We start from the raw sequence: 21,879 nt of genomic DNA on the forward strand, positions 1-21,879 counted from the left end.
TTCTTGCTTATCCCTTCTCTTTAACCTTTGCACCGGCTTTGGTCATGCCCAAATTCCTTGCCCTTCTGTCATCCATCCCACTTAATTTAATTAGCAAAGAAAGACTCCTGGTTCATTTCTTTTTCCAAGAGTATATACTTTATTGAGAACAAAGCGGTTACAGATTAGAGCAGGCAGAATCTGTTGGCTTGGCATGAAAAAATGATGCAATTCACTTTCCCTTTTCCCCTGGCCATCCATTCCCCTGTTATCAGTCAATGTCCAATTAAAAGTTCTCAGGTTGTTTTGGAAACCGACCTTGCATTGGCGCCTTTCCCATCTCCACATGTTCTGACCTAGGCTTCCTGATATAGTAAAAAGCACACAATTTGTCCCAACCCCCCTTTTTTTATTTTAGCGGCTGTGAATTCCTTTCATTCACAGCACCTGCTGAATCACCAAGAGTTTATAAATAGTCCAACAGAAGTCTGCCACAGTCCTTTGGATAAGGTTGGTAAACACCCACCTTTATCTTCTTTGACACGCTGCCAAAGACCTAATTGGCAATTATCTTGGCAAGGCCACACGGAAACACAGAGTCAAAAACGGAGCTTCAAAGTACAAACCAACACCATCCACAATGTTGCTTCCTGTAAAGATCCACGTGCCTTTGCTCTTCTTTTATGTCTTATGGGAGGGGCCAATCATTTCCAAGCCTTACTCCCAAGTTGTCTCTTTTGTTTTAACTGTTCTTGTCTTCTGGCAGCTCTGCGCATGCGTGCACTAGGAATAGGCTCCCCCTGTTCCTCTGCCTCTCTGATGTCCGACTCTGGAGGCTCCGGAGTCCACACATAACTCCCAGGCGGCCCTGACCCCATCTCTGCCTCCAACGCAGAGCCCTCGTCCGAGCCTTCCCCAGACTCCAGGACTGCCCATGTTCCTCCCCAGCCTCCTCACTGTCCAACTCTGCTGCCAGCTCTGCAGGCTGCTGGCAGACCACAACACCACATTCCTTTTGCTGACCTTGTGCTTGACTGGTGCTCCTCATAGTCAGGGCCGGCTCTGCTTCAAATCCACCCACACCTAACCATCCACATTTCAATCTCTCCCCCTTCTGCCTGCCGTTGCTGATGTCAGGCCGGCAAGACGCCATGCGAAGCAAGCAGCACAATGACATCTATGACTCTTTCCCTTCAAAGATCTCTTGGGCTGTGTACCTTCATGTTTTGCTGGACTAGACATTTTGACTCTTCTAAAGTTTTCCTGCTTTGTCCTCCCTCTGTCCTTTCTATCTTTCCTGCTTGTTCTGAAATGTTCAGTGGATACTGTTTTTTTTAAACCATCTTTTTAATGTTTCCACAAGAGTATTTCCAGTAGTGGTGTGTTCCCTCTGTCAAAAGGTAAACTGCAACTGCTTAGAGCTGCGATGGCAAACCTATGGCACGCATGCCGGAACTGCCATGCAGAGCCATCTCTCTGGGTATGCCAGCCATCGCCCGTTGCTCTTCCAGGCTAGTTGCTCACGTGCGCGGGAGCGCCAGAAACCGGAAGAACAGTTCCCTGGTGTGCATGCACGTGCTGGGAAGCTGAGCTTCTGGTTTCTGGCGCACGCATGCATGCCAGCCAGCTGGTCTTCACGAGCTGGCATACGCCAGAAACTGGAAAACCAGGTGACCGGCATACATGCGCACACCGGAAACTGGAAGCTCAGCTTCCCGGTGTGCCCATACACGCCGGGGAGCTGCTCTTCCAGTTCCTGGTGCTCTGTCCTGAGCGCGCGCTCCCCTTTGGCACTCGGTGCCGAAAAGGTTCGTCAACACTGCCTTAGAGGAAAGAAATCTCCACCTGCTGTCTAAACAGTGTCTTGATGTTGAGCTCTGGGCGAGATTATTGGTTTTAAAATGTACCAAGGAAGCATATCCATCAAGCCAAATGTGTAATTATTATAATGTTTTCAATTTTCCATGCATCATTAACCAAATGACTTGGGATTCTGGTTTAGAGATGTGAATTGCTGTTTGTTTTTTTAATGATTCAGCAGTTATGTTCCTTCCACGCTAGTATCAGCACTGCTATATTGAAGGCAATCAAATAGATTATCTGAGATGGATGCATCATATGAATCGCACTTGGGGGGGGGGGGGGAACGGCATAATCCTCGAATAGTAGGAACTGGAAGAGTCAGCCTAAAATTTCAGTAAATCCCCATCAACTTCTGTATTCTCCTTTTCACATTCAGCTCTTAACATGCAGCATTTTAAAACAGAAGAAATTGTTTATTGTACAACCAAAATAAACTGAAGCATACCAAAACCTAGAATCTAGTTGGCTCAGTTAATTATAAAATAAGGTGATTACATTTTTATAGCTAGCACTCTGAGTTTAAGTGAATAACTTTAGTTGCAAATATTGAAACTAACTTAGCAGTCTATTAGTTTGTTTCTGACAAAAGTGTTTTCCATTCTACATTTTCTCTTAATTTAGCGAAACTTTGAAATTTTGTATATATTACAAGATGCCCCATTGAAAGCATCTGAACCTTAGTTTATTGGAGTGAAACTAGTTGATATCTCAGTGATAAAATAGAGAGAACAATAATTATACAGAAATTCAAAACCAATAAATAAAACAAAAAAACGCAGCTATAATTTAAATAAATAAATAAATAAATAAATAAATAAATAAATAAAATAAATAAAATAAATAAATATTTGAATATCTGCTGGACAAAAATTCTTGAGGCAACCTTTTTCTATTTCCAATTATAAAATAAAAAATAGAATGTTACCTTTTTTATTGAAAGTGTTTAAAGAAAGATAAAAACAAGAGAAAGGCAAAGAAAGAAAGCAGAGAGAAAGCAAACAGTACAAGAATAGAAAAAATAATGAGAAAAAAGATACAAAGATGTGGCATTTGATATTCTTCACAGCAGTTTATAAATACAATTATATTTTTACTTCTCTTTCAAGTTACATCATAATACAACTCTTCTTTCGATAATCTATCCTGTCTAATCATCAGAGCCATAAATCACAAGTCCATAAGAAGTTTCCAGTCATCATGACCAAATGTCAGAATGTTATCTACTTGAAGAGAAGATGAATATGCCTTTCAAACATTGCATATGGTTTGATATGATGCTTTAATACAGGTAGTCCTCAATTTATGACCACAATTGAGCCCAACGTTTCTGTTGCTAAGTGAAACATTTGATAAGTGAATTTGCCCCATTTTACAAATTTTCTTGCCACAGTTGTTAAATGAATCATTGCAGCTGTTGGTGTCATGGTTGTTAAGTGAATCTGGCTTCCCCAGTGTTTGTAAGAAAGTTGTAAAATGTGATCACGTGATCCTGGGACACTATCATAACTATGAGTCAATTGCCAAATGTCTGAATTTTGGTCACATGCAGCAAAAACAGAGCAGGGAGGACCATGTGCGACCCTCCTGAGCTCCATGTGCGGCCCTCCCAAGTTCCATTTTCGCTGGCAGAAGGTTGCAGGAGGCCATCACAGCTGAAAATGGAGGTCACAAGGGCTGTGCGCGGCCCTTCCTAGCTCCATTTTCGCTGGCAGAGGGTTGCAGGAGGCCATTGCAGCCGAAAACAGAACTTGGGAGGCCATTTCGCTGGCAGAGCGCTCAGCCGCCTCCAACACGAGTGACATCAAGCTGGCCACACCCACCCTGGCCACGCCTACCCCAGTCCCCCAAGGTCAAACACAACCTTGATGTGGCCCTCAATGAAATCAAGTTTGGCACCCCTGCTCCCACTTCTTTAGGACTTTTGGAACCATGTGTAATTGGTTATTGTTTTCATTAAATACCCATGTTTATAGATATATATGTTTTGTAAGTGGAAAAGTCAGAAAGCACATTCCTATGACTCAAATTGTAACAACAGCTCATCAGACTCCCCAGTTCACTTCATATCTTCTTTGATTCCTAATGTACAGCGTGCTACCTGTTCAGAAACCTGCCAGGATCGATTAAGAAGTGACTGTATGAATTAAATGTTTAAAACAGGAGATACAAAACTTACTCGGTGAATCACTGCAATACTTGAGCTTTGAAAAAATGCTATTGGGCTGTTCATGCCTTATGCTGAAATAATATACAAGTTTATGTTCAGTGACTTTGGGACACTCCCTCGCTTTCAGACCAAGTAACTTGACTGAGTTTTTTTCTGAGGAATCTAAATAAGCAGGCATGAACTTCAAGGAAGAAAAGCTAGCTATAAATCTAACAATCAATCAATCAATTGAAACTTCCCAAAGGGTGTAATCTTAGGTTACAAAATGCAGTGTCTCTTTCTTTCTTTTTTTAAAATACATTAGCCGAACAAGAGTAAATAAACTGAAGATGGGCTCCAGCACGAATCCAAAAGCTCGGAAGAGTAAACCTCTCGTCCTGGTGACTGACCCGATCTTATAAATAAGCTGTGTACATTTTGGAGATATAAGTTTGGAGCTTTGAAACCTGATTCCTGTAAAATGACTGAGCTGAATATAAATGCTGTTGAAAGGCTGAAACCGGTAACAACAGTGTCTTGTTTCCTATTCATCATCTTTGCAGTTCCCCAAAGGAGCAAGTTTTCAAATACAAGCTTGCTGTCACATACAGATTTAGATGTCACCATTTTCCTCTGGGACCCATATCCCTTTTTGACACTATCCAACCATGTAATCAATTTTTAAAGGGTCTTCTATGCTGCCAAGAAATCAATCTTCTTACAAGACAAACTGTACATGACTTCTTTTTAAAAAAAAATACAGATAGATCTATAAGAATAGAGAGAGAGAGAGAAAAAGAAATATGCCCAAAGGCCCCCATGCCACAGGTGGCATGCGTAGCCCTATCAGTGGGCACGTGGGCTCAGCTCCTGCGCGCATGCGTGTGCCGGCCAGCTGATTTTCGGGCCTTCTGGGCCCGAAAAGAAGTAGAGAAGCAGGTTGTTTCCTGCCTCTGGAGGACCTTGGAGGTGGTGGGGAAGGCCCGTTTTTCTCTCTCACCTGGCTCCAGAGCCTTTCTAGGAGTCTGAGGAGGGTGAGAACGGCTTTCTCCACCCCCCCGGAGGCCCTCCAGAGGCCAGAAACGGCCTGTTTGCCAACTTCTGGTGGGACCGGAAGGCCTGTTTTTTGCTATCCCCAGCCTCCAGAGCCTCTCTAGGAGTCTGGGGAGGGTGAAAATGGCCTTCCCCACCCCACCAAAGCTCCTCCACAGGCCGAAAACAGCCCATTTGCCAACTTCCGGTCCCATCGGCAAATGGGTCGTTTCTGACCTCTGGAGGGCCTGCCGGGGGGGGGGGAGGCCGTTTTCGCCCTCCCCAGACTCCCAGAGAGGCTCTAGAACCAGATGAGAGAGAAAAATGGGCCTTCTGGGCTATAATGTGCCAGGAGCGGGGGGAGCAGGGGGGTCACACGTGCATATGCTGGGGCGGGGCACATAGAATTATGGGTGTGGGCATGCGCATGACCCCCCCGGCCCCTCCTGGCACGCAATGGCAAAAAGTTTAGCCATCACTGGTTCAGTCCATGCATTTGAAGATAAAACTTTTTCCCTTAAGATTTGAGAAAAAAAAACACTTAATAATTTATATTTATTGCAAGATGATATTTAGCACAACTCATTAATACACTGTCAAACAGTATAAAAAGGCAAATGGTATAATTGCTGAGCCTCAACTTTAATATTGTTTTGTTTGTCTGATGCTATCTAAACCCATGATTGTAAACGGTAAGGTAAAAAGACTTCCTTACTTGGGGTTCACATCCAGTCATTTTCTTGGAATGTTCCTTATTGTTAGTTTATTTTTTATGATCACCAGAAAAAGCAAACAAAAAACCAATAAACAGCAAAAGGTTTGTTGCCCACAGGATGAGGACCCCAGGTCCCCTCTTTTCTACCACTGATGAACTTTGGAGGAGGTGGGTTTTCTTACTCAAAGACTTCTCATCCACGGTAATGGAAGTTTGAGAAACCTCCAGAGGGCCTCCAGAGCCTGGGGAGGCCGTTTTCACCCTCCCGGAGGCTCGAGAAAAGCCTCCAGAGCCCAGGGAGGGCAAAAACACCCCCCGCCATGGTGCAGGAGGCCGACTAGGCCATGCCCACCATGGCCACACCCACCCAGCAACCGAGCAGAGAACTCCTTGCTAACGTTTTTGAAGCCCACCCCTGCATAGAATCATCTTTACAACTACCTTGTAAAGTTGAGTCTCTATACCTACCTTTTCTTCAGTCCCAGCTCTTTCTCTCACACATGCACACAGAGCCAATGCATTCAAGAATTTGAAAATACAACTGGCATTTGTTGTTGCTGTTGTTGCATCTGAAAGCACAATGGTAAGTAGGCAGTGTATTATGGAGCTGGGTGACCATGACAATGAGACAGAAAGAATATGAACTGTTTGCTTAAAATAGCATCCAGTTAAGCAATCTCTCCATCCCTCCCTGGTTAAATAATACATGAGAAAATTAAGAAGAGCTCATAAAAGGTATCCTTTGAGAGAAGTTGTACAAAATTCGCTGAAATGTCAAAATATGTATATATACTATCAATAAATTTTTGTTTCAAATTTGCAATTGTTCTTATTAAAGTATTAAACAGAAATATATATTACAGATAGTCCTTGTTTAATGACTGGTCACTTAACAACCTTTCAAAGTTACGACGGTCTTCAAAAAAGCTTAAAAACCATTCGACGTAATGAAGGACTTCAAAAAAGCTAGTTACTTCAAGTGCAATAAGGTTTGCATTTACGACCAGATGCATGTCCTGCGGGTCATGTGACTGTGATTTGCAACAAAAAAACACTGGATATGCTGGATTTGCTTAACAACCATAGGTTTGCTTAATGATTTACTGAACACCTGTTGTAAAAACAGTCACAAAATTGAGTCAGGTCTTATGGTGACTCGCTTAATGTTCACGAGTTATGACCAAACATCTAGGCTTAATTGGGGTCATGATCCAATACCAACTATAACCCTGAAAAAATAAATTATGCCCTGTTTTAATAATAGGAAACTCTAGAGATTATTGAAATTATCAATTATTGAAACATTACTGAAAGTCGTTGAGTTCTAAAGTTCAAATTTCTTATTCTGCATATTAAACCTACAGGACTGAGGAAGAATTCTCAAAAAGGAGTAAAAAAAATAATCCCCCAAGCATTGAAATGTTCAAACTAAGTCTTGGTTCAAAAAATAATCTGTTGAGATCATTGAGATTCATTAGAAAAGCAAAAAAATAAATAAATTCTGGATTGAAATATGCTCTTAGCAGCTACGAATAAAAAGAAATGAGTTACAGATCCTTTGCTTATCTCAATAAAATTTTAAGCCTAAAATATTAATTAGTGTGGATGAAAGTATTATGGATTCCCAGGAGGGAAGGCTTCCATTTCAGAGAGTGAAGAGGCAACAAAGCTTAGATAGTTTGATCAGGAGAAGGGTTTGTTTGTTAACAAATTTTCAGAGTATATCTATGGTGATGCAAATAGTTTGGCGAAATTTTTGTCTAGAGGTGAGGAACAATAAAGGACATTGCTCAGAAATAATTTCACATGTCTTTCTTGGTTCCTGGGGCATGACAATTAGGAAACGTAAGGATTTGGATTGATTTCTTCCTTTCCTAGTTCAATTTTTTCTGAAAGACATAGGCAGCTACTTAGGCTCTAATCAGAGGTGGTATTCAGCTGGTTTGGACCAATTCGCTTGAACCGGTAGCAGAAATCGTGGGTGGGACCGTCAACCCGCCCACCTGCTCCAGCTCTATGCCATCCCATTTAGGCATATTTTTCCGACCAGGCACATGCGCAGAAGGCAAGCACGAGCAAAACGCATGCACAGAAGATTGGGTGCATGTGTGGAAGGCAGACGCGCGCGCGAACCAGGCGTGTGCATGGTGAACCGGTAGTAACTGATAGTATTCTCCCTTTGTCCTCCTCTTTTCAACAATATGCTACTGTCCTCCTCTTTTCAATATGCAGGATCGTGAATTTACCTTGCTGCAGCACCAACACAAAACAAGACCATCTCTTCAACAAACAATGTGACTGGGTGGGCGTGGTCAACTCGATGTCACTCATGTTGAGGGGTACCTTGCTGGACTCTACTCGCCCCTCCCCTCCCAGACCCTCCTTGCCTGCCCGCCCGGGCTCCTTAGTGCCCCAGCAGGAAGCAGTTGTTGGAGCTAAGCAGCCACCATGAAAAAGAGTTGGCAAAACAGCTGGCTCAGTTCAAATTGGATCTGACCAACAAGGAGGCTCAGCAGAAGCACCTCACTGAGGACTATGAGCATAGGCTTTCCAAGCAAAGAGAAGACCTGTGGGAGTGCAAGGCCAAGTACCAGCGCCTAGAGGCTCAGCAGGCTGAGATGGTTCTAGACCATGATGCAGTCCCACTGGAATAAGGCCCTCTTCTCTTTGCTACCAGCGATGCTTCCCTCCTGCCTTCTCCCAAAGCCTCGCACCAGGAGGCTGAAGCAGACCTCAAGTTGGAATTTCTGCCCCCCTCCGACCCACACAAAAAGACCCTGAAGGGGGAGACTCTCTGCAACAACACAATAGTTCATTGAACGTATCAGACCCAGGGGCCATATTTGAGGACCCCTGATTTAGTGCAATATAAAAAATGCAAATAATTTTTTTTGCAGACCACCAAAATTTTCTCATGGACCACCAGTGGTCCACGGACCACCAGTTGGTGACTGTTGGATTAGATAACCATTTGTCTGAAATAGTATAGGGTTTGCTGCCTTAGCAGAGAGTTGGACTAGAAGACCTACAAGATTTCTTCCAACTCTGTTATTATGTATTTTATTCTGTAATATAGATAACAAATTGAATTCTGAAAGCAACTCTAAAACAACCAAATTAGACTCATCTCTTACTTCTGAGGTCCCATCACTTCTGGAACTTCAAAGTAGATGTTGATATAAATATCAATTTCAAGATCAATAACAATATTAGGTGGGAATGCTATGTACAGCTCCATGAGGCAGAAGATGAAAGGTAGAATATAAAGAATATAAAGCTATTGTTTTTGATTTGGATCAATTTAAATTACAGTGTTGGAAGAGAGAGGAAATTTTCATTTTTCCACTGGTTTTACTTGACATTTTGCAAAACATATTCTGTAATCAATTTGGCTTTTGCAGTTCACTAGGGATTGTATTGAAGTCTGAGACAGATTAAAACACAATTGTTTGTTATTCTGCCAATCTTGCTTCTTGTTTTTAGGCTTAAAAAGATTTGCAATTTGGATAAGTTTTCATCCTCCACTGAAATGAGAAGGCTGCCTGGTTATCCTGGGATATCTAGCATAATTAAAGCAGAATCCAATTCTAGTGATAACTCTAAAGGGAAAAACAGGAAATCTCATTTATTATTTAAAGAAAAGGGAAGGGCAGATGTATTTTATTCACACTTTTAAACATCGCGGAATATGAAAGATCTGAAGTGGAATGATTAAAATACCACAATCTGCACAAAACATTTCTTATTGGAGACAGTTGATAAACGAAAAATTAATTCTAGATAATGCTGTGTGCACTAATAAAATATTTATTTGGATATAATGCCACCACTTTCATATAAACTCCCTACTCCTTATAAGTTCATATAGAGTATACTTTGGACAAAAGTATCAAAGTGATCACCTGTATGGAAAAATACAATAGAGGGGAAAACTGCCCCCACAACCCAACCCCCAAATTTCAATTTAGGCTGCTGTGAGAAGAAACCTGTTTGGTAGGGCTCTAAATACTCATTGTCTCCTTGGGTTTTTTGGAATCTTACTAAAGCTCAATTAAATGAATCGTATAACTACAAGAATTATAGTTTCCTCTGTCCAATGTTAGACTGAATGCGAGACATTATTATTATGGATTATGGACTGCCAGAACAAATAGACAACCCATTCAAGGTCGAAACTGGCTAAATAAGCTAGCCCAAACATTAATCATCACAACTATGCATCGCCACACTGAACATTGGCACCCTTATTGGATGCACCCATGAGCTTGCAAAGATGTTGAAGCACTCCTAAGTAGATATTGTGTGCATATAGGAGACACGATGAAAAGACCAAAAGTACTGCAACATTGGCAAAGCTAAAATCATCTATCACAGTACATCCAAAGACAAAGATGTAGTTGTTATCATCGTAGGTGTTAATTTTATGAAACAACATTGCTTAAGTGCATTGACACTCCGATTGTCTTCACCATATCTTCACCATCTTCACCACGTAAATCAGCAGTGAAGATCTAGTGAAGACCAACACTTTCCATTACTTAGGATCAGGGGTGAAATGCTCCCGGTTCGAACCGGATCGCCCGATCCGGTAGCGATGGCGGCGGGTGGTTCGGAGAACCGGTAACAAAAATCCCTGGGTGCCCACCCCATCATGCCCAGCTGAGCCGCACAATCATTAGAGGCTTTTTTTTTTTTTACTTTTAAAAGCATTTTTTCTACAACTTCCTCCGCCGAAAAAATGCTTTTAAAAGTTAAAAAAAAAGCCTCTGATGATTGCGCGGCTCAGCTGGGATCTCAGAGGCTTTTCAAAGCATTTTTTTAATCATCTCTTCTCCGGAAGAGGTTGCAGAAAAAAATGCTTTAAAAGTCTCTCTGACGATCCCAGCTGAGTTGCCTGATCGAGTTCAAAGCATTTTTTAAAACGATCAGGCAACTCAGCTGGGATCATCAGAGAGACTTTTAAAGCATTTTTTCCTGCAACCTCTTCAGCGGAAGAGGTGGTTTAAAAAATGCTTTGAAAAGGCTCTGACAATCCCAGCTGTGTTCCTGATCGGCAGAGGCTTTTCAAAGCATTTTTTTGCATTTGCAGAAAAAATGCTTTGAAAAGTTAAAATAAAAAAAAAAGTTGGCCATGCCCATCCAGTCACATTAACACCCCCCCCCCACCACCACCACAGAACAGGTAGTAACAAATTTTACATTTCACCCCTGCTTAGGATCCCATCTACAAAGTGATGGCAGCATTAATAACGAAGTGCACGCAAGAGTGAACAAAGCTTGGCTACGAAGGAAGGAGATCAACTGGAGTGTTCTGTGATCGATGCATGGCAATCTATCTATAACTGAAGGTGTATAAAACAATGGTATACCCAGTAGCTGGCCATGTCCTACAAGCATGTCCTACACTGTCACCTGCATTGCCTTCTACTTTAACAGAGATGGCAAGTACTTGCTTAGAAGGCTGATGCAGGCATTGCCCAGTTGGTCCTGGATGCTGCATTTAATTGTACAAAATGGGATTCGTTGACCTCTGCACCATGTAGGAAGATGATGATGATGATGATGATGATGATGATGATGATGACAACGACGACAATGACTGGGATCCTCAGTCACAAAGGTAAGGCCAAACTACCTGTGATGCTAAAAGCATCATTCATCATTAGGGTAGTATAAGCTTTCTGCATCCATCCTGAAGCATACCCTAATATTATTTTCCATTGGAATTGTGGCTATCCAGACTTTGGATCAGCTTAGATGATCTAGAAAACTCTAGACATTTTGGACCACCAATTCAAGGATTCCCAGGTATGCATTTCTGCTGGCAGTGGCTGATATAGCTATAAATTAAACTCCTAAAGAGCCACCAGATTGTCTGTTCCTTGATGGAAAAGCGTTCATTCACATGATGGAAACTTATACCCTGTTTCCCCCAAAATAAGACATTCCCTGATAATAAGCCCAACTGGGCTTTTGAGCACGTGGCAATGAGGCCAAGCGCTTATTTCAGGGTTCAAAAAAATATAAGATAGGGTCTTATTTTCGGGGAAACACGGGTGTTTTTAAATTAATTGTAGAGTGTCAAAGAATATGTATAATATTCTTAAAATATCACTCTTAAAAGTTCTGATGTTACTAACAGGTCTATCTGAGTGACCTACTGAACTGAGTTATTTTATTATATTTTAAATATATTAGAAGCGACTGGTCTTGCATGTGAAGGCAGCATAAATATTTTGTCAATAATAATAATAAACAGGAGGGAGGAAGATATAAGAAATTAAAGGAAAATCATAGACTGTCTGGAAAAAAAATTGCATTAAAAAATCTGGCTGTCAAAAAAAAAAAAAGAAATGATGCTAGTTTCAATTGTACTACATCTCAACTTCTTTAAACCTTGCTAGTAATCGTAACAATTTATGCAATCAAACCTCTTCAATATCATTCAATAAGACATGGAAGCTACTCTTCTACTGCCTCAGGTTCTGTCATTCCTGACAGGAACACAAAGAAAGCTAAACCACATACTCCTTGAATTCCTCTGTTTCATAACAATCAGCTAAAGACCTGGGTATCTCTTCTCACAACTGTCTCCAGCAACTAACATATAGGATAGATTACAAGAAGTGACACAGAATTACCAAGGTTTATAGCCACAAAACCAAACCTAACCACTATCAAATTTTGTGGCCACAAATTCCACAGTTTATGAGGAAATGTCCAGGGAAATCTTTATGTATCTTCCAAAATTTTCAGCAGATAATTTCACTGCATTACCCCAAAATGGGGGTGGGGGGAAAATATTTTATCCGCTTTCTTTATGCAATGGATAATTTTAAGATAACAACTGTATTGTTACGGTATCTTCCTATACATCTATTTTCAGCCAACTTTGACATCTCTGCTGTAGCTCAACTTTAACATTTTTTTTTAGATGCTGACATTACAAGAATATCTGGAACCCAGGTAGGAGATGTCCACAAAATGAAAAAATTGGTGGACCTTCAACTGTATGGCTGTGACTGCCATCTTGACCATATCCTGTAGACATTTCTAATCCCAAATGTACCTTGAGGCTTACGGCATCATCACTACAGATAGTTCTCAACTTACAACAATTCATTTAGTGACCGTTTAGTTACAATGGCACTGAAAAAGTGACTTATGACCGTTTTTCATACTTACAACCATTGCACCATCCCCATGGTCATGTGACCAAAATTCGGATGCTTGGCACTTGGCTCATATTTATGAAGTTGCAGTGTCCTGGGGTTGGTGACCTTCTCAGAAGCAAAGTCAACGGGGAAGCCAGATTCACTTAACAACCATGTTACTAACTTAACAATTATTGTGATTCACTTAACTGTAACAAGGAAGGTCATAAAATGGGGCAAAATTCAGTTAACAAATGTTTCATTTAGCAACAGAAATGTTGGTCTCAATGGTGGTCATCAGTCGAGGACTACCTGTATAACTTTTTCATGGAGATAGGTAAAATGAAGACTTGCTGGGAACTATTTTCACACGTAATTAAATTTCATTCAGCAAAATGACACATTTAGAAAGCTGTATCATCACTGTGAAGAAACAGTGGTCACAGACTTCATAATTTACATCAACTTAAACAGTTAAAAAAATTCCAAAAGTCGTTTGTTCATGAAGAAAAATTATTTTAAACCTGCAAGTAATTCAAATAAATGAGGTAGAAATATAAAAATAGAATTGAAATTTTGCCTTTAACCAAGATCAGGCTTTTATGCAAGTAGTAAATTTAATTATCAGTGGATCCCTGCCTTCTTATTAAGAAAGCCACAATATTGCATTTCTAAACAAGTCTAGTTCTAAATTCATCAACAGCTGGGATGTTCAGAGCATTTTCTGAAAAAAGCTATATTAATTATTGATGAAATATGACTTCTGAATGTGTGTTCAATGTGAGTTATAATATTAGTTATACTACCAGCTACCGTGGCTAGATCACTTTGGCTTGAGGCATAGGGATAAACCAGAGGTGGGTTTCAGCAGGTTCTGACCAGTTCTGGAGAACCAGTAGCAGAAATTTTGAGTAGTTCGGAGAACCGGTAGTAAAAATTCTCACTGGCCCCGCCCCCATCTATTCTCTGCCTCCCAATCGGGAGGAAGTGGGGATTTTGCAGTAACCTTCCCCTGGATTGGAGACGAAATGAAGATTTTACAGTATCCTTTCCCTGCCACACCCATCAAGCCACGCCCCACCAAGCCATGCCACGCCCACCAAGCCACACCCACAGAACCGGTAGTAAAAAAATTTGAAACCCACCACTGGGGTAAACACTTCTGGTGAAGACTAGAATAGATTTTTAAATAAAAGACTATACAGTTGGTCTAGGATTATAATAATTATAAGATAATTAAAAGAACTTTGGCTGAAGGAGACTGTAGTTACTGCTGAATTGTACATATATACAGTAGGTCTTCTCATTATTCACACAAAATTGCAAGTCAGTAAAATTGGTTAAAAGTTCAATTTTAGGCATACTTATTTACATAGCTTTACTTCTGTCACATTATCCTTAGTATCCAAAAGTGGCTGTCTATTTTTCAGAGATTAATGGGAAACAGATTTTAAGGGGAAATTATTCTTAGAACTTCCTTTTAGCAATAGCAACAGCACTTAAGACTTATATACCTCTCCATAGTGCTTTACAGCACTCTCTAGGCGCTTTACAATATCAGCATATTGCCCCCAACAATCTGATTCCTCATTTTACCAACTTCAGAAGGATGGAAGGCAGAGTCAATTCCAGGCGGTGGGTAGAGTTAACCTGCAATACTGCATTCTAACCTCTGCGCCACCATGGCTCACTTATCTCAAAGATCCCAAGTTATCAAGACTTACGGTATATCCAAATAAAAATATGGAATATTCCACTCATCTGAATGCCTGCTCTTCAACAAATTACCACCAGCCTCAATAATTTATTTTGAGTTATATTCATGTACATATATATCTAGATCGGATTATAAATAGTCTTTCAAGAAAAGTGCATTTTCCTGATGAATTGGATGGAAGAGGCTACAAGTCAATGGAAAAGCACGTTCTCAGACCACAGATACTCCATGCTTGGCCTTGGCATTTCTTGCCAAAAAGATTTCAGGGAGCAGAATTGGGAAAGGCCTATATTTGGACTATTCACATTTGTCAGAAAAAGACAATATATGTAGAGTTGAGTGTTTCAGGCAATATAAAAACTGATAATAAATGAATAAACAAACTGCTTATCAAGAAACGTAAATGCATAATTTTTAACTTCTGCTATAGTGAGCATCTAGAAATTAGGTCCATCTATTTAGTATTCTGTTACTTATAGTCTTCTGGCTGTTTGTATTTTGGTACATTGAATATAACAATATCCACAATTAAATCACTAAAACTGGTAAAAAATGAAAAGAAATATAACTTAAATTATCTTATTATATTAGTTAACCCTTGTTTATAATTATAATTATGATAACTATCATAGTGATATTAAGTCATGTTAAATCCACATATATGTAATTATGGCATCATTTCATGTTGTAAATACTCAATGAAACATTCCTATTTAAAGCTCCTGAATGAAAACAGTTTTTAAAAGACTTTTGCAACATGAGATCCAAGATGAAATGTCGTATTTTCCTCTTTTTCTTAGTTTGTTATCTATCACACACACACACACACACGTATGGGAAATATCTGAAGGATGCTGGAAAAATGTTTCCATGCATGCTGAAATAAGGTAGTAGGCTGGATCCAGACTTAGCTATCAATTTAGCAGCCTAATTGAAACCAATAAGACTTGTAGTGCATTCAGTGGTGGGTTGCCCCTGGTTCAGACCGGTTCGCAAGAACCGGTAGTAAAACCAGCGGGAGGCTCCGCTCATTGACCCGGGCGTCATCAGAAGTTATTTGCACATGCGCACGGGCACGATGCGAACTGGTAGTAAAAGTAAGTAGAACCAACCCCTGAGTGCACTCTTAATGTAATGAAGTCTGGCTCTAGCCCTCCGAAGATCAGTTAAAAGGCAATTGTGGTGCTATGAAAGCCGTGTATCACAAAATAAAGGAACAGTAGCAGTGATAGTGGCTGTTTCTGTTGCTCCCCTCTGGGAGGAGGTTTCAAAGTATTTCTAGCAGGACTACCAGATCTTGTAACAGCTTTGTTCCCTATGCCATCCGTCTGGTAAACTTCCAAGATTAGTTTTTCTGGCCATGTACATGTACACATAAGAACCAGACTGTGTTGTTTCTCTCTATGTCGTATAATATATGTGGGTAAATGCATAATTTTGTATTCATTTATGTATTTATTTGTCATGTTTATGTAGTGTATTTTGGAGGCGGTGACCCTTTGAGAGCCATATGCAACGAAATTTAGTTTTTAAGCATGCCGATTAGTGTACATTCAAAGTGACAATAAAGATATTTCTAAGTTTATAACAACACAATCAGACTTTTCAGAGTATAAAACTCCATGAGTTTGATTATAATTACATGCATTTAAGCTCTGGTACTGAAGCTGGTAAAGGGAAGTGATGCATCGCAAAGCAAACAGAAGCTGACCTTTGCATGTTTTCCCATCAGGCTGCAAGGTAAATCCAACTGGGCAACTGCAGCGGACTCCTGTGGCTGTATCCTTGCAAGTCCGGTCACAGCCTCCGTTATTAACAGCACATGTTTCTGAGAAATAAAGAGCAGAAAAAAAGAGAAGAGGGAGGGAGAGAAAAATATAAATAAAAAATACATAGTACAAAAATACATCACTATGTTAGTGATGGCTAACCTTTTTGCTGTCGTGTGCCAAAAGTGGGGGGAGCGCGGGGAGGTCGCCCATGTGCGTGCCCACACCCATAATTCAATGCGGTCCGCCCCTGCGCATGTGCCCCCCATGCTCCCCCCTGCTTTTAACATGTGATGGCATGGTGGGCCCAGTAGGCCCGTTTTTCACCCTCCCCAGGCTCCAGAGGCTTTCTAGGAGTCTGGGGAGGGCGAAAACCTTCTCCCCACCCCTGGAGGCCCTCCGGAGGCCGGAAACAGCCCATTTCCCAACTTCCAGTGGGACCAGAAGGCCCAAAAGTCAGCTGACCAGGCGCACGCATGCACGCTGGAGGTGAGCTATGGCAATGCTCGCGTGCCCACTGATATGGCTCCATGTTCGACATCATGGTCCTATGTGATCTGCATACCATAACATATATTAAAAAATCTACCCTTAAGGATATGCCATTATATTTCTGCCTGAGGCCAGCCAAGTTACCAAGAAAAGCCATATAAAATCAGTTTTTGTTCCGAGAGTCTTCTACATAGATTGGAAGGTACCTCTTAACCAAAGCTACCTCAGGTATTTAATTACAGAGGTTTTAAACTTTCTTCAGCTTCAGTCCCAAAACATATTTCAATCCAAATCTGAACTGATTTCTAATCTGAGTTGGGAAATAAATTGCATAAAATTCAGTGTGGCGGATTCTCAAAGGATTTTGCCAAGATTGCCGCTTTTAATAGGGAGCCTCACATTAATGAATGGAATTTTTTTTTCAAGTGAACTAATGAAAGACAACTTATCATCAACCGTTTTTATATGAAACTCCTGTAATGAATATAATGATTTTAAAGATATATTTTGGAAGAACATCATTTCAAAAAAACAAAATGCTTCTCATGTTGTTAAGTCCCTGAGATTTCAGCAGTACTTCCTTTCAAGTAATGTCTTTGATGCCTTGTACTTATGAACTGTAGTGATCACTTTTTAATACTCATTTTGGAGGAAGAGCTGCTCTTGATGAACTGCTGAATTTGCAAAATAAAGGAGCTCGGAAAAGAAACACAGCGCTGGACTCCCAACTGACATTTTAAATCTTTTCCCTCATGGAAAGAGTTAATAGAAGATGAACTACATACATCACTTTGACAGGAATCTACAAGTCCAATCGGTTCGTACTGAAGTACAAGAAGAAAAAAAAAGGCATCTGGGTTTTGTCCACTTAAAGCTTTTTTTGCAAATTGAAAGGAGTTTTGGAGTGGGTGGGGAGGGCATGATTGAGGTCACTGAACCCATTCCAAGCTGTGTCATTGAAATTTCCCAGGGCTTGTAGAATGTCAAATGGTAGATAGGCAAACACTGGGAAGAGGAGGCCGAAACAGTTTTTTGTAACTTTTACAATAATGGGAAATGGTTATTAGGTACCACTTCAGCAAGAGGAGGAGGAGGAGGAGCATGCAACTTTATTACAAACAAACTCGCAGGATGGAATCCAGTTTTCGTGAGCTAAATCATAAAAAACAACAACAACAGGAAACTGCATTACCTTTATCTCTGTAGACCAGAGATTAAATTGCTATCTTAAATTGACCATGGTTTTGTGCAATGGTTATTTCATGGCCTGGAGTTCTATATTATGGTCCTAATACAGTATGTCTTCTCTATCTGAATTCACATTTCTGCCACACTGCTATAAGGCAAAGGTAAAGGTTCCCCTTGCATATATATGCTAGTCATTCCCGACTCTAGAGGGCAGTGCTCATCTCTGTTTCAAAGCTGAAGAACGTCATCAAAACGCTTCTGCACATGTGCAGAAGAGCGTGCGCGCACGCGAGCAAAGCAAATGCGCGCACGCAGCCCTGCTAGTAAAGGTAAGTAGAACCCACCCCTGCTCCCCATGATATATTCCATTCTTTTTATGACATTTATGAGGCACCAGGACCATAAACAGAGGTGGTAATAGCAGGTGAAGGAAACTCAAAGCAGAAATATAGGAAGGGAAAAAAAACAGCTTGAGCCACGGTGGCGCAGTGGTCAGTGTGCAGTACTGCGTGCTATTTCTGCTGCCTGCCAGCTGCCTGCAATTTGGCAGTTCAAATCTCACCAGGCTCAAGGTTGACTCATCCTTCCATCCTTCCGAGGTGGGTAAAATGAAGACCCAAATTGTTGGGGGCAATATGCTGACTCTGTAAACTGCTTAGAGAGGGCTACAGCCTGGAGCGAAAAGAAATCTCCTGAGAGGAAAGCTACAGAAAAGAAAATGGCCACAGTGAGGCCAACTTCAGGGTTGACGAAAGCACCGTTAAGCGGTATATAAGTCTAAGTGCTATTGCTATTGCTATTAGGGCCTACCACTTCTAGAAATTTTCGTCCTATTCTAGTTTTCCATTGTTAAAGGACCAAGAAAGATGATGGCTGGAGAAGAAGATATTTTTGGAAACAAAAACAGAAACCCACTACACTAGATTTTGTTCCACTTCTAATGAATATCTATTCTTATTACACCTTTGCTAAAGAGTGTAGCTAATTTATCAGCAGCTCAATTTAAAATAAGACTTTAATTATACCATTTTAATTACACTGTGGTAGCATACCTTTAATCCCATCATCTCCAGCCAAAACAGGCTATTTGTCCATGGATGGCCTCTACTGAGATAGATAAAAGACACCCAAGTGCCACTTAAGAGTTTATTAGAATTTGGGCAGGCAATGACGGAAACAACAAACCAATCTTTTGAGAATGAGGACAGTGCCGTATTTGTTGCCAAAATCTTTCTGGTTCTGCCAAAAAGTACAATTAATACTAAGTGTAAGAAATTGTTGTAAATGGTTTCGTACTGCTTTGTTGTAAAGTTGAGATTTACAGAAAGAAGGATTCTGTGGGTCACAGCCCCTGCAGATTTCTTGACAAGGTCAGAGGCAGGTGTTTTCAAATTTCCAGCTTAGTTTGTACAATAGTCCTGAACTTTTAAAATAATTTTTCACTTGGGTCCTGATTTAACTGCATAGAAAGAATACCTAATATCTAAATCAGGGGTGTCAAACTAAAGGCCCGCGGGCCAAATCCGGCCCACGGGATGCTTAGATCTGGCCCACGGGGCCTCTCTGGAAACAGCAAAGGACCAGCCTGAGGTGCCTCTGCCAGCAAAAATGGAGTTCGGGAGGGCCATGAGCAGCTTAAAATGGAGCTCACGAGGCAGGCAGGTGGCCCTCCTGAGCTCTGTTTTCGCTGGCAGAGGGTTGCAGGAGGCCGTCACAGCTAAAAATGGAGCTCGGGAGCCCGTTTTCACTGGCAGAGTGCTCGGGCCACCACAGGTGCCCCTGACATGAATGACATCGAGCTGGCCATGCCCTCCTCGATGAACTACAACCCTGATGCGACCCTCAATGAAATCGAGTTTGACACCCCTGATCTAAATGAACTCACTTTACTAAATGGAAATAGTGTTGGTCATTCTTGTCAATGACCTTTGGTCGACTCAAGATGGACCTGATGTATCCACCCTTGTGCTCCTTGATTCCTCAGTGACTTTTGGTACCATCAACCATGGTATCCTTCTGGATTGGCTGTGGGAGTAAGGATTAAGAGCTGCAGTTGCGCAGTGGTTAGAATGCAGTACTGCAGGCTACTTCTGCTGCCTGCCGACTGCCTGCAGTTTGGCAGTTCAATTCTCACCGGCTCAAGGTTGACTCAGCCTTCCATCCTTCCAAGGTTGGTAAAATGAGGACTCAGATTGTTGGGGGCAATATGCTGACTCTGTAAACCACTTAGAGAGGGCTGTAAAGCACTGTGAAGTGGTATATAAGTTTAAGTGCTACTGTTACTGTGTTGCAGTGGTTTGCCTCCTGCCTTAGCAGTGTTTTGAGATGATGCTCTCAGAAGAGTAGAGATTGCATCCATGGCCTCTCACTAGCAGGGCTTGAAGTTCTACATAAAAGTACTGGGTTAGCTTATCCATCAGTTTAGAGTTTGACATCAACTTTGGGCTGTGCATGTGAAGCTGTCAATGTACTGACTTGAGGCTGTTTGACTCTGGATGGGGGAGAAACAGACTTTGGCTTAATTTTTGATAAGGCAGACTGGCTGTGTCTGTTTGGGACTCCTTGGCTGAGGAGGTTGCCACCGTTGGTCTTGGTTACCCTCAATTTGAGATTGGTGCACAATTTGGGCCTTCCTGGATTTGCAGTTACTGCTCAATAAGCACGAGGCCCTCTGGCCAGGAGGACCTTTGCAATGCTTTCTACATGAGGCTGCCCTTAAAAACCATCCAGAGACTACAGAAAGTTCAAAATGCAGCAGCCTGAGCAGGAACAAGCACTTCTCGCTATACGTGAGAAGCTATTATTTATAGCACTTCTCACTATCGATGTTACAACTGCTACACACGCTGTGTTGGTTGCCAATCACTTTCTAGGCGCAATTCAAGGTATTGTCCTCACCTTTAGAGTATAAAGTAAAGATAAAGGTTCCCCTCGCAGATATGTGCTAGTCATTCCCAACTCTAGGGGGCGGTGCTCATCTCCGTTTCAAAGCCGAAGAGCCAGCGCTGTCCGAAGACGTTTCCATGGTCATATGGCCGGCATGACTAAATACCAAAGGTGCACAGAATGCTGTTACCTTCCCACCAAAGGTGGTCCCTATTTTTTTACTTGCATTTTTTATGTGCTTTTGAACTGCTATGTTGGCAGAAGAAGCTGGGACAAGTAACGGGAGCTCATCCTGTTACGCTGCACTAAGGATTCGAACTGCTGAATTGCCGATCTTTCGATCGACAAGCTCAGCATCTTAGCCACTGAGCCACCACGTCCCATTAATTTAAGTATAGGGATTGGTTATTAGGAGAACTGTTTTCAGTTACTTCTGCCTTCCCAATATACTTGGGGCAGAATGAGTATGCTCCACAACCCCTGAATTATATATTATCTTATGTGTCTTATTCACAGCTCTTGCCTTCTGGAAAAGCATCCTTGATATACACGGTTCCCACACTCCTAGGGTCCGAGAAGGTCTTTAATACATGGCTCTGTTCCCAAACTTGATTTGGATGTTTGTGGATGCTCTGTTGTTTTGACTGTTATGACTGTTTTCCTAACCAGTTATTATGTTTGTTTCAATGGTGGGTTTCTAGCGGTTCGCCCCGATTTGGGCGAACTGGTAGCAGCAGTGGGAAGCTCCGCCCACCCGCCCAGACGTCATCAAAAATGCTCTGTGCATGCGCAGAAGTGCCGCTTGCTTGTGCGTTACCAATAGCGAACTGGTAGTGTCGGGATTTGAAATCCACTACTGGTTTGTTTGTTTTTTACATTTTTAACTGTACAACTGTTATACTGTAAGCTTTCCGGAGTCTTTTGGAGTGGGCTGCTAT

At 41.4% G+C, this 21,879-nt stretch overlaps 1 protein-coding gene across 4 annotated transcripts in view; it reads right to left on the minus strand.

Moving 5' to 3' along the window:
- Positions 1-21,879, minus strand: part of SCUBE1 (signal peptide, CUB domain and EGF like domain containing 1) — a 204,677-nt gene that overhangs the window by 42,906 nt on the left and 139,892 nt on the right. For all 4 annotated transcript variants that reach the window (XM_034442031.3, XM_034442030.3, XM_087874275.1 and 1 more), the window contains one exon: positions 16,318-16,434. In XM_034442031.3, coding sequence (XP_034297922.2) covers positions 16,318-16,434 — 117 coding nt within the window. The remainder of the gene's footprint in view (positions 1-16,317; positions 16,435-21,879) is intronic.

This window comes from Pantherophis guttatus, chromosome 7 (genome assembly GCF_059756535.1).
Source record: "Pantherophis guttatus breed Tessera chromosome 7, ASM5975653v1, whole genome shotgun sequence".
NCBI classification, from domain to species: Eukaryota; Metazoa; Chordata; class Lepidosauria; order Squamata; family Colubridae; genus Pantherophis; species Pantherophis guttatus.